The sequence below is a fragment of the Sciurus vulgaris genome, assembly GCF_902686455.1.
Source record: "Sciurus vulgaris genome assembly, chromosome: 1".
Taxonomy (NCBI): Eukaryota; Metazoa; Chordata; class Mammalia; order Rodentia; family Sciuridae; genus Sciurus; species Sciurus vulgaris.
The window spans coordinates 63,701,281-63,714,564 of NC_136461.1; the positions used below are offsets into that span (position 1 = coordinate 63,701,281).

At 33.9% G+C, this 13,284-nt stretch overlaps 1 protein-coding gene across 1 annotated transcript; it reads right to left on the reverse strand.

The window, feature by feature from the left end:
• Positions 1-334: 334 nt before the first annotated feature.
• ASB17 (ankyrin repeat and SOCS box containing 17) lies at positions 335-13,016 on the reverse strand (the record flags this gene model as incomplete). Its single annotated transcript, XM_079100653.1, has 3 exons — positions 335-541; positions 2,764-3,043; positions 12,619-13,016. 3 exons carry the CDS (start codon positions 13,014-13,016, stop codon positions 335-337), a joined length of 885 nt encoding a protein of 294 aa, XP_078956779.1.
• Between the last annotated feature and the right edge of the window lie 268 nt (positions 13,017-13,284).

The following is a 13,284-nucleotide window of genomic DNA, read 5'->3' on the forward strand; positions in this document are numbered from 1 at the left end:
AGGTGAAGAGACAGGAGAGGGTAGAATGACTGGTGAGGAATAGAAGACATTAACTTGAAAAATGTAGAATAGATTTAGTGACAGATTTGGTTTTTTAGTGAGAAGTTGTTATCTGTTGAATTTTGTCTCCCTCAACATATATATTGATGTTCCAACCCTCAGAACCTCAACATGTGATCTTATTTGGAGATGGGATAACTGCAAAGGAAAATAGAGTCGTCATATAAAATGAACCTCAAACAAAAATAAAAACTTTCATGAAGTTAATAGTTTATTAACTTCTAAGCGACACAATGGTGAGCATCTTTTAAAGGACTTAAGATAAAGATGCATATTAGCTTTCTAAATTCAGGTAGTTCTGTAGACGAACAGGAATTAGGAGTGAAAATATTCCATTTGGGAGCATATTGTTGGTTAATAGTTGAGTCCTGATGGTTATTCTGCAAAGATGTAATAGTTCACATGGATCTTTGTATCTTGTTGAAGGAATGTATTCCAACCAATTTGAAATAACTGGATGTCTTCCTAAACTCAGTTGTGTCTGAAAAAAAGGGAAAAGGTTAATTTTTGTCATATTAATCATTGGATTAGTCCAAATTATTACTTTTATTTTTTTACTCAAATTCAAAAAATAGATCTTAAATTTATGTAACTCTTGTAGCCTTTTCAAAAGTATTTTCACCCAAGGCAGGTATTTTATTCCCATTTTATTCTAACAATGATAAAGTTTGAATAAATATATGTATAAGGATACAAACCAAAGTAGTTTACCACTATGGCTATGTAAGTTTTTAATTTTGGATGATCATACTTATATTTTATTAGTTTATGGTCAGTGTGGCCATACACTGGTGGGTGTAAAGATTTTCATTGCTTAGGTCCTATTTTAGAGATTTTGATTCTGTGGGTCTGGAGCTGAACATAGACAATATAAATCCTAGAAGTTCCCCAGTGGTTCCAGTCACCATAGAGTAAAAGTTAATACACAGAAGGCCTAATAGAGGCTTGTCCAAACAAAAAAAAATATTTAAAAGTTTTTTGAAAGTATCTCTTTAAAGATATAGTTCTAGTGGTCAAAGTTTAATTGATTGACTTAGAAGGATATTCCTGTATTACAAATGTATTTCCTAGTAAAACCTGTACTCTTCAGGCTTCATGACACTTTCAATTATTTAACTATATTAGATACATACACATTCATTATTTATTCAATCATCAGTTACTTTAAAAATATCTAATATATCTTCAGCATTGTGGTAGGTATTTGGAATAATTGCTAAGGAACATAAATTTAGACACAGATTCTGTGCTAAGATCCATGGTGTAGGGCTAGAGATATTTAAACATATACTTAGACAATAAATTATATGCACTATGATGGGGACCCTACTGGGAAGTGTTCTTCAACAATTTTAATGTGATCCTTTACCTTCTTACATAGTGCTACCTTAACTTATTAAACTGTGATTGATTAGAACCCAACTATAAATTCTTTGCCACTCATGTGGGTAATTTTGGTCAACTTACTCTATCCTAGTACTTTCTTCCTGTAGTTATGTCTCAGGAATAGCATTCATGGAATTGGTTGAAAATTGTTATGTTCTGGTATAATTGTGCAGAATTAACACTGGAAAAGGACAAGCAAGTTGCTAAAAATGTGAAAAAATAGATTTTTTTTGTTGTTGTTGTTTAAAAGTGGACTGCCAAAATAATTGGACCAACTTGTTTTCCTTATACTTGGCCAAGGCATTCCTATTTATTGCTGAGTCATTAAAAAAAATAGCAGAGTTTTATCTCTATCAGTTTATTTCTGGAGTTATACTTTTAAAGATTAGGGGAACTGTTCATTCTGTAGTAATTTGGTATAAGTTTATAGGAATAACTTTAAGCAAGCATTTCTTTCTACTAGTGGGCATGATACAATTTGATGCTGAAACTTGCTGTTCATTTTGAAGGGCGAAAATTTTCTGTATAGATGGTCACTTTTTTTTCTCTGAAACTTTATTTCAAAAAACTTAGAAGAATATCTTCACATTTATGAGAAGTTTATTTATTAGAACAATATTTTAAAACATTATGTTTTATAATGCCTAGAAGTGTTCAGAATTTTGAATGGAAAAATCTATTTCTTGGCCTATGATTTTATTTGTAAAGAGAAATGCAACTTTCATTTTTAAATATCTTATTGGAAAGGAGGTCTGCAATATTTTTAATCTACTTTGCTTTTCTTTTGTACCAGGAATTGAACCTAGGGGTGCTTAACAACTAAGCTACACCCCAAAACTTTTATTTTTTATTTTGAGATGGAATCTTACTAAGTTGTGTAGGGCCTCACTAAATTGCTGAGACTGAATTTGAACTTGCGATCCTCTTGCATCAGTCTTCTGAGCCTCTGGGATTATAGGCATGTGCCTCCATACCCTGCTCTATTTTGCTTTTAAGAGACAAAGAAATCTTAATAAACACAGCTGCTTATGTTAATGATATTTAAATATACAACTATTTAGTAATACTAAAACTGTAAATTTAACTTTTAAAATTCTTTCATATTGATGAAATCAAAATTATGAAGTAAAGGACTAATTTTTCAGGTAATTTGGATTTTTGCCTCCTATTTTTAATTAATAAGCATATGATTAATTTCTCACAGGATGTAACCTGTAGGTTAAAATTAATTTAATTAATTTTAATTTTACCACCACAGTTTTATCTTAAAATTCATCAGCAGTTGAACCCAAACCCAGAGAACAATGTTTTGCTTACCTCTATTTCCCTGATTGAAATGGTGGAAAGCACTCTGGAACATAGCACTAAACATGTTTTGGCATCTTCCTCAATGTCAATCAATTCATGATCAACCATTATTCTCACTCTTGAAGGGTACAGCAATATTGTTAAGACAATGTTGAGAGGGTTTTTTTCTCTTTCTAGGATTCCATATTGCAGGAGTATTTTTAAGATGTTAGACTGTCTTGTCTGAGCTACATAGAGTAGAGGTGTGATGCCACTTAGTGGGCTTGGACAGTATACTGGTGTGAAAGTTCTGTGAGCCAAACAAACAAAAAACCTCATTGAATACAAAATTAAGAAATGTGATTAACCCTTTGAACAGTAATAGAAAAATAAGAGCATTATCTTAAATATTATCTTAACTTTTAAAGTCTACCTTTATTATTAAAATGTAATTTACATTTACAGATAGTATGCCTTATGAAGTTTTCCATTGCGTAAGTCTAGACCAAACTGAAGGTTAAAAGAAAACTCCTACAAAACATCTAAAACACGCTTTACAGTTGAAAAAAAAAAAAGGTAAGCAAAAATGAGTTAGTGTGTGGCAAGTGTTTACTTATAGCCATAGACATTCTGTGTTTCTCATTTGAGAAATCCATACTGATTAGGAGCCCATTATAAAATTCATGAAACTCTGGAAAAAATATAAAATGGAAAAGGGGAAGAATTTTTTTTCACGATTTTACTTTTGTTAATAGAATTTTAGAACCATTAGCTATCCTTTTGTTTGATTTTGTTCTTGATCATGTGTCAGATATGAGTGTGAATTGAGATTAGAGATTAGGTGGAAAAGGAATAAGTGTAGTTTCCTTAATTCTGTTTTTTCATTTTAATAAAATAAGAAAGGGCTTAAGAAATGTAAATTAGGATGAGAGCTGTATCAGTTTCCTCAAGGGCAGAATTTTGTTTTTCTTCTTCAAAAGTAAAGTTTTGAGTCGCCTCTAAAATCTTTTTCTTGGAGTGTGACGTGATGGTTACAATTGAAAAATTTTCCTCTCTTCTGAAAGAAATGAAACTTTTTTCCTAATGTTATTTTGTGTTTGTAATTGTTTCTTTTAATAGACTTTGGTACTTACTAGTGAGTTGCTTGATAAAAATATAGAGTCAACAATGTGGTGGTGTTTTTGACCACAGAGAAATTTATACTAACAGGCTTAATTTGGCCAAGTAACATGGCTTTTAGGACCAAGGAAAGAGAAATTTGGTTAATAATCCTTGCCTTTGGAATTCTCTCAGATGACCTGATAAGATACTAAAATACACTGCAAAATAGTATACCAAATATAAATACTGGTTTTAGACAACTAGGCAGAGCAAGGAAAGCAAGCTTTAAGATTGTGTATAATTAAGATGGGAGGCAGCATGATATAACCGTATACAGAGGAGTTTCTCCTGACTGTGATCTTGGGGAAGTCGTTATCTTTGTCTCAATTTCCTCATGTATTTATGTACTGATTTGCGCTCATTCTTTTATTTAACATTTGCTTGTGCAGAGTATACTGAGTAGTAGCTATATAAAGATGAAAGATGCAGTCATTGATTATTTTGGTTTAGTAAAGAAAACAGACAAGTATAAGGTGGTAATTGCTACAATAGATGTATGCTTGAGGTACTGTAGAAGCACTGAGGAGTGGTACTTGACTCTACCTGGAACAGTCACTTCCTGTAGTTTATCTGGGAACTTAGACCTGAAAGATTAGTAGGTGTTTTCTAATAAAAAGATGAGAATGTTTTAGGCACAAGCATAAACTGGCTTTGGGCATTGTTATACCAAGACTAACTAAATGTTTTGTGTTAGATGTATTGTTTTCAAATTGTTTTCATGTGAAGAATTCTACAAAACTCAGACAAAGAAGCATCTCTTGGTGAAGTGGATTTGAAGGTGCTAGAGCCCTCCCCACTATTAGTTCCCTGGTTAGAGACTCCAAAAGTTATTGTTAGACACCAACTAGCTATTATCCAAAGCTTCACTGAGCTCTGAAATGTCAGAATTTTGTAATTGACAAAAATAGTATGTTGCAGTGCAAAGCAGCAGTTTAGAAGTCAAAAGGTGAATCTTAACTTTGCTACTAGCACTGCATATGTGTGTGTGTGTGTGTATCCTCTTTCCCTACTGAAATATCTCCAGATGAATATTGTCCTGGACACCTCATCTTTTTCACAAATACTTTTAATATGTAACTAAATTGAACTCTTAAACTACTTCTTTTGTGTTACCTATCATTGGCATTCTGTTTTCCAGACCACCATTGTATTTAGAGCTTTCACATTTCTTTGCTTTGTATATGTGCGCCTCTTTTCAATTCAAAGTCTAGCTAATTTTAGAAGACCCTGTACAGTAAATTCTTTCATGATGTCGTCATTTACCCTGAACTTTCTCTTATTCTTTGCACTTTGAGCATAACTCTCTTAATTTCTTATCATTTTGAAAAAGTTACTTAAATATCTTGAACTTTCATTTTTATCATCTTCAAAATAAATGACTGAGATAAATTATCTATAAAACTTGAAGTTCCAAAAAGGTAGTAATTTTTTGCTTTAGTTCAATACTGTATCTCAAAGTGCCTAAAACAATACTGGGCATATAACAGGCACTCAAATAATTAATTGGAATTTGCCCTCAAACTTCACAAGATTTTTGGTGATATATAATCATTAAAACTTACCAAAGCCAATGTATTTCATTCATTTTGCTATTTCTTCAGAAAGTTAAGTTGGCTTAGTTTTATAGTATTGGAATTCAGGAGACTTGAGGAACAAAATACATCCTAAGTGGTCATTGTTAAGATTTGATATACTAGTTGATTTAAAGATATTAAAATTGACATTACCTTTAGAAATATTAAATGAATTTTTGAAAAACGTTGAAAACATGACTAAAACTCAAATAGGTTTAGAATGATATTTAAAAGTGTAATCAGTATCCAAATGATATATGATTAATCATCACATTTGAAGAGTATGATACTATAAACCAAAATTTGCTTAATCTGTCGTGACAGTTAATTATAACAGTACTTATATGGATGGAGTAAGGCAAGCAAAGCAAGATTCAATTTTAAAATGTAAGGTTAATGAACTGAACCCTCTGTATCTGAAAACTTGTCATATATGCTTATGAAATAGAGCATAATATTTCCATATAGACATGGAAAGGATGATTCAGTTTTGTAACCATAATTATTTCTAATTTTTTTCTACCCATTCTCTTTTGGTTTCTAGCTGACAAACTTAATAGATGCTTCTCCATAATAATTTTATCTCTGTGGTACTTGACACAGTTTTTTTTTTTTTTAGTTTTTTTTTTTAGTTGTAGATGGAAACAATACATTTATCTTATTTATTTATTTTTATGTAGTGCTGAGGATCAAACCCAGTGTCTCACATGAGCCAGGCAAACACTCTACCATTGAGGCACAGCCCAAGCCCCTAACACAGGATTTCTTGAAGCCTTGTTTTCCTTTTATTCAGACCAGTGTCTCAGACTTTCCCATCTATCTCTTTGGCTATTCCTTCTCAACTCCCCTGCACAGTCTCCTCTTCTTCTGCCTCATCATCTAAATAATATACGGCCTTTTGAGCAATTTTCATTTGACTCAGGAAATTTCATGCATGACCATGACTTCAACTATTGTCTATTCATGTATTTCAACAAATATTGAATGCACACTATGTACTAGGCACTGATTTAGGTGCTTTGGATATGTACGTGAATAAAATAAAAACCCTTGCTCTCTTGCTTGTATCTTGTGATACATGACTAGCAATACAGGATGAACATAACAAATAAATTTTATATGTTAGGAGGTGCTAAATTCCGTGGAAAATAGAAAAAGTAGCACAGGATAAGAAGTATGGATATGCTGGGAAGTGCATTGAGGGCATTTCTGTTTTTACATTGTATGATAGGAGATGGACTTATGGAAAGATGACATCTGGACAACGACTTTGAAAGGGATAAAGAAGTTGCCCTTTAGATATTTAAAGGCCCTAAGGCAGAAGAGTGTGCCTGGAGTGATGAAAGAATAATAATGGAGCCAGTGTGGCTGAAAGGGTGAAAAAGGTGAAGAAGAATAGGAAATGAGGATAGAGGAAATGGGATACCATATTATGATGAGCCTTAAAGATCATTGTAAGAGCTTCATCTTTTACTTTAACTGGAATGGATAAACCATTGGAGAGTTTGGTTAGAAAGGTAGCATGACCTGCACTTTGTTGAGAATTTGTTGTAGGACAGAGGAAGAAAACAACTCAGCTTGGAACAGGGTGATAGCAGTGGAGGTGGCTCTATTCCATAAGTTGAAAACAGAACTAACAAATTTCCTAACAGAATAGATGGGGGATGTAAGAGAAAGACATCAAGGGATGACACTATAGGTTATCCATGTACTGCACATCTCTACCTAGATATCCCTTAGGCAATGCAAACTCCTACATCTAAAACTGAGTTTTCAGATCTCTTGTAACATTTTTATAGACTTGTGGCATGACCATTGTGGCAAGTTAAATAATGACAAAAGGGACTTTGCATATGTGATTAGGAAAAGGATCTTGAGATGGAAATTATTCAGGTAGGCCCAATGTAATTACAAGGATCTTTACAGGAAGTTTCAGAAAATCATGGTAGCAGAGTCAGTGAAGGAGATATGATGCCCTACCAAACTGACTTTGAAGATGGAGGAAGAAGCTGTGAGCCAAGGAATGTAGGTGGGCTTTTGAAGATGGCAAAGGTAAGAAAACCCACCTACTGTAGAGCCTCCAGAAGTAGCCAGATGTGCTGAAATTTTTATTTTAGTTTCCATAGGATTCATTTTAGACTCCTCCCCCGCCTCCAACTACACATTTGTGTTGTTTTCAACCACTAAGCTTGTGGCCGTTTTGGGTGTGTGTGTGTGTGTGTGTGTGTGTGTGTGTGTGTGTGTGTGTGTTTCTTTTTAAACAGCAATAGGAAACTACTGCAACCATCAACAACTCTCAACTTCAGAAATGTAAGACCAACTTTTCCCTCTTTGATTCATCGCTTCTAATCACTTACTATTGTATTTTAAAATATCTCTTTTTCTCTGACTGCTGCTATTTTGATTTCTCATTATAACAACTGGACAGTTGTGGTATGGAAGTGTGATAAGGGTTGGGGAGCAAGGTGGCAGATCAGAATTATTTCTACCCTCTTTTCATTCTATAATTTTCATCTTCACTGGCTGGGCGTCTCCATGATATCAGTTTTAAATCCCTCTATATGGCCCTACAAAGCCCTTCAAGGTTTCATGCCAGGCTTTGTCTTTTGCCACTGTGGATTCCCATTTTACTTTATAGCTATTATTGAACTGCCTGAAGTTGCTGGATACAACATATTTGGTGTTTCCCTTAGTCTTAGTTGTCCTCCCTCAGTCTACATTACATTTCTTCAAGGGAAAGAAAGAGAAAAATCTCATCTTTTAAAAATCAATTAAATGCATCCCTTCTTCTAGAGACTTTCTCAGATATACACTCTTTCCCAGTAGTGTCAACAGTTTCCTTCTCTGCTCTATCTCTTCTATTTTGGCCCTTAGAGTATAATTATAAGTTTTTCCATTTATGCCTATTATGTGAGCTCTCCAAAATCAGAAAATATGATTACTTTGTCTTTGTATCTCCAACAAGTTGCATACAACCCAACACTTAGAAAATGCTTAATAAGTGATTATTGTTACTTTATTTTTTTTATTGTAAACAAATGGGATACATGTTGTTGATTATTGTTACTTAAAATGAATGAAATCACTTCCCTTTCACTGCTTATAATCTGTTGCACTGTGGCATTAGAATGTTTGTTGCTAGTTTGTTGTAAAAGTGAACAAATTCCTTTTTTATATTAATTCTATCTCCTCTATCCCAGGGACTTTGAAAACTCTTCATTAATATTATAGGGATATTATGAAATTGGAGTGTATACATGAGAGTAACTAAAGGATTATTCTGTTGTAAAAATAAACAACAGGTAGTAGGAGAGTTAAGGCAATCATTTTGAGGATATAATAGCTGTGTTCAAATATTTGAGAAGTTTTCATGTAGAAAAGAGAGTAAGTAGACTGTTAAAGCTACAGGGGCATATTAGAGAAAAGAAGGCAGATTTCAGCACCCTGTAAGGAAGAAGAATCAAATAAATCTGTAAAAAATTCACTTTTTTAGGCCCAAGTCTTTATTTACCATGTTGTTTTCAGATCTGACTTCCTTAACAAGACTCCCAAAGTGTAAGACATAAAATCAAGAATCAATAAATGGGATAGATTCAAAGTAAAAACTTCTTCCCAAAAAAATAAACAATCAATAATGTGAAGAGAGAGCCTACGTATTAGGAGAAAATCTTTACCACATGCATCTCAGATAAAGCATTAATCTCTAGGATCTAGTCCCTAAAGGACTCAAAAAACACCAAAAAACCTCCAAATAACCAGATCAATAAATGGTCGAAGGAACTGAACAACAATAAGAAATACAATCAAATATATGAAAAAATGTTCAACATCTCTAGTAATTAGAGAAATGCAAATCAAAACTACTCTAAAATTTCATGTCTCTTCAATCAGAAAGGCAATCATCAAGAATACAGGCAACAATAAATGTTGGAGAGGATGTGGAGAAAAATGTACACTCATACATTGCTGGTGGGACTGCAAAGTGAAAAAACCACTTTGGAAAGCAATATGGAGAGTCCTCAGAAAACTTGGAATGGAATTACCATTTGACCCAACTATCCCACTCCTAGGTTTATGCCCAAAGGACTTAAAATCAGCATACTACAGGGACATAGCCATGTCAATGTTTATAGCAGCTCAATTCACAATAGATAAACAATGGAACCAACCTAGGTGCGCTTCAACAGATGAACGGATAAAGACAATGGGGTGTATATATATATAACACGACATACAATTTTAAAAAATAACATACATACAACAAAATTTCACACAACAAAATCTTGGCTGAGCACTTGCTACGTATCTGGCATAGTTGTAGGCACTGAGGATTCAGTGATGAAGTAGTCAAGGTTCCTGCTCTTGTGGAGCTTACTTTTAGTGAGGGTAGAGTGACAACAAACAAATAATCGTAAGAAACATGAGCAGCAAATACACAGACAATGATTAGTGCTATGCAGAGAATGAAAATAAAATGCTCTGATAATGAGTGATAATGAGTTTCTTTAGATTGGGTGACTAGGGAAGTTCTCTTCAGGAAATGTTATTTATACTGAGTTCCAACTGTTAAGAAGGAGGCTAGTCATAGGAAGATCTCAGTGAAGAGATTTTTCAGGTGAAGGGAATAGTTATTATAAGGCCTTAAGGCAGGAATGAATTTAAGATGTTCAAGAAGGGTCTGTGGGGTTGAATGATAGTGATCAATTATAGAGAGTAACATGAGACTGGATTTGGAGGAAATATTGAGGGCCATTCATGTAAGATTTTATAAAAAGGGATATTGTTCGATACCATTTGTAGTGGGAAAACTTTGGAGGATTTTAAATACGGGTAATAATGAGTTACTTTACTTTTTAAAAAGGTCACTAAGATGTCCAAGTCAAGAATAAATTATAGGGGTGAGCAGGGAAGAGTGGAAGCTGGAAGGCTAAGAGTCTGTTGCCATTATCTAGGCAAGAGATGATGGTAGCTTCACCTAGGTTAAAAATGGAGGAGATGAAAATAAATGAAACTATTGACTGTGTTTTAGAGATATAGACAAAGGATTTGCCAATGTGTTGCCAGATTTCTGCCTTGAGCAACAAGGTAGAGCAACAGCAGCTGTGACTCAGGTAGGGAACTCAGAGAAAGGAACAGATTGGTAAGGAGAAGGATAAGTTAAATCAATATTCTGTTTTGTTTCTATTAAGTTCGATATGCCAAGTGGCAATGTCAAGTAGACAAGTAGGGAGTCTGGAGCTCAAAGTTAGAAATGAAGGTAAAGATTTTGGAGATTTTGGCATATACATAATATTTAAAATTATGGGCCTGGATAAAACTTGGAGGAAAATGTATAGCGGGGAGATGAAAGAATCCAAGGCAAAGGGCTGATTTATCTCTGGAAATAGGTAACCCTCTATTACTAGAATTGTGTAGAGACAAGTGAGCATTGGCCAGGGATGCTGTGCAAGAGGCTGCTGCCTACAGTTAGGGTTTGCCAATAAATTCTCGTTCTTCATCCAGATCTAAAATTCTAAGATTCCAGAAGATCCAAGTGATGTTGTGGTAAATAGAATTGACCTGTAATGAGTTTTTATCTTGTGGATGCATCTAAGTCAAAATTTATTAATTTCAAAACGGTCTCTAAAAGACTGAAATGTACATAGCTCAGTTGTAGAGTACTTTCCTAGCATACACAAGGCCCTGAATTTGATCCTCAGCACCACGAAGGGAGGACAAATTTTGTTCATGACCTTCTATCATGTTCCACTGTGTGTTTCTTTTTCTTTCTTTTTTTGGGGGGAAGGGGTGGAGCACCGGGTATTGAATTCAGGGGCACTCAGGCACTGAGCCACATCCCCAGTCCTATTTGTATTTTATTTAGAGACAGTGTATCACTGAGTTGCTTAGCACTTCACTTTTGCTGAAGCTGTCTTTGAACTTGAGATCCTCCTACCTCAGCCTCCTGAGCCACTGGGATTACAGGTGTGCGCCTGATTTTTTCTTTCATTTTTTTCTTCCAATTTTCTTCTATCCCTCCTCTATATTTAATTCTTTATTCTCTTCTGTTTTACTTCATTTTTCTTTCCCATGAACCTGCTAAGGTTACACATAGGCATTACTTAGTCTAGCTAGTGACACTCAGCTTTAGAAGCTGCTGATGTCTCCTATAGTTACAAATATACTGGTTACTTAAAACAACAAAAAAAATGCTATTTGGGGTTTTTAAATTGATATTTCCAAATCACAGCTATCAACCCAAGTACTTGGGTAATCATTAAGGAACAGAGTCCACAGGTTTTCCAATAACATAGTGATACACAGTCCAAAACAAAATTAAAATAAAAAAAATCTCTGCTTCAGGTAGAACCTAAACTGAATTAGTCTTTAACTGATTCTGTTTTGTTTCTCTTCGTACACCTGCTCCTGTCATTGTTCCTAGCACAATGCTGCACTTACAGTACAATGATCAATACTTTGTTGAACAAATGAATAAATGCACATCTAATCAGTCTAATACCTAAGTAAAGAATAGATTGAAGGTAATGCAAATTAGGTAACCTCAAAAACTATGTTACAGACTCTACAAGGAGGTCACAATGGAGATTTTATTTTATGAGATTCTCAGGTACTCATTAGGTAGATTGACATGTTCAGACTATGTAAAAATTTGACCCTATAACAGATTGCAGTTGGAACTTGATTTCCTTTGTGCTCAATTATGGAAAATTTGCAGTCAAGATTAACATACAAATAGGGAACTATGATGTTTAATAAATATTACTAAGTGAATATGTTTGTAAATTCTGAGTTGTACTTTTAAAATCAACTAATATATGTACTATAAATATATAATCTCAATATTCTCAAAAAGATCACAGTATCACGCAAAATAATGTCTTTGTCTTGTTAGAGAAGCCTATGTTCTCTAACATTGTGTTACGTTGAAACCTAACACATAGGCTACATAAAGCAGAACAATTAGTAATTTATTAGTACATAACCATGTTCAAATAGGTAAAAGTTTATCAACTACATAAGAAATAAAGGAGTGAACAATGAGCAGTTGAGTCAGGATTTGTTAGCTGCCACTATACATATTAATTGTAGAAAAAAGAAGTATAATCTGTTAAGGATAAAATTTTCAATGGTAGAAACATAAGATTTTTACCTCCATATCAGTGCCAGGTTACAACTTCGGTCTTGAACATAGTCTTTTGTCTTCTTAAGAAGCAATTCCACAAAATCAGGATTACCTTTTCTGGCAAAAACCCAGTACAGAATTGTATTCACACATATTTCAGTAAATTCAAGATTAAAATTTAGTTCAAAACGGTATCCTGATTTTTCCACAAATGCAATATAATCTGTGAGTAGTATGTCAAACCCATCCAAGTCGACATACCTCAGAATTTTTGCCAGCGTTCTGTAAATCCTAGGTTCATAACAGTGGTATCCCCACTGACCCAAAAACTGCAAAGAGGGTCTCTTAACAATTTTGTCAATGAGATTGCAGAATATATTGCTTCTTGGAAAAGAAGTCTTACGACATAATTTAGATTTACTCATTGCTTCTTAAGGCAGCAGTATAGAAATAAAATCAGAGGTACTCATACTGTAATCCTTTAGTTACATATTTTGATAATGTGTAGGCTTTACTCCACAAACAGAGTGCCCTATAAACTGTAGCCAGGTAAAAAATATCAAATGAAATATTATCATAAAGTACTGAATGACATCACAATAGATGCAGAACTGTCATCAGCATAGGCAAGAAATTTGAGACCCTATATGTAACTGGTGACATTTGAGAGAGACATGTTGGACAGAAATGACA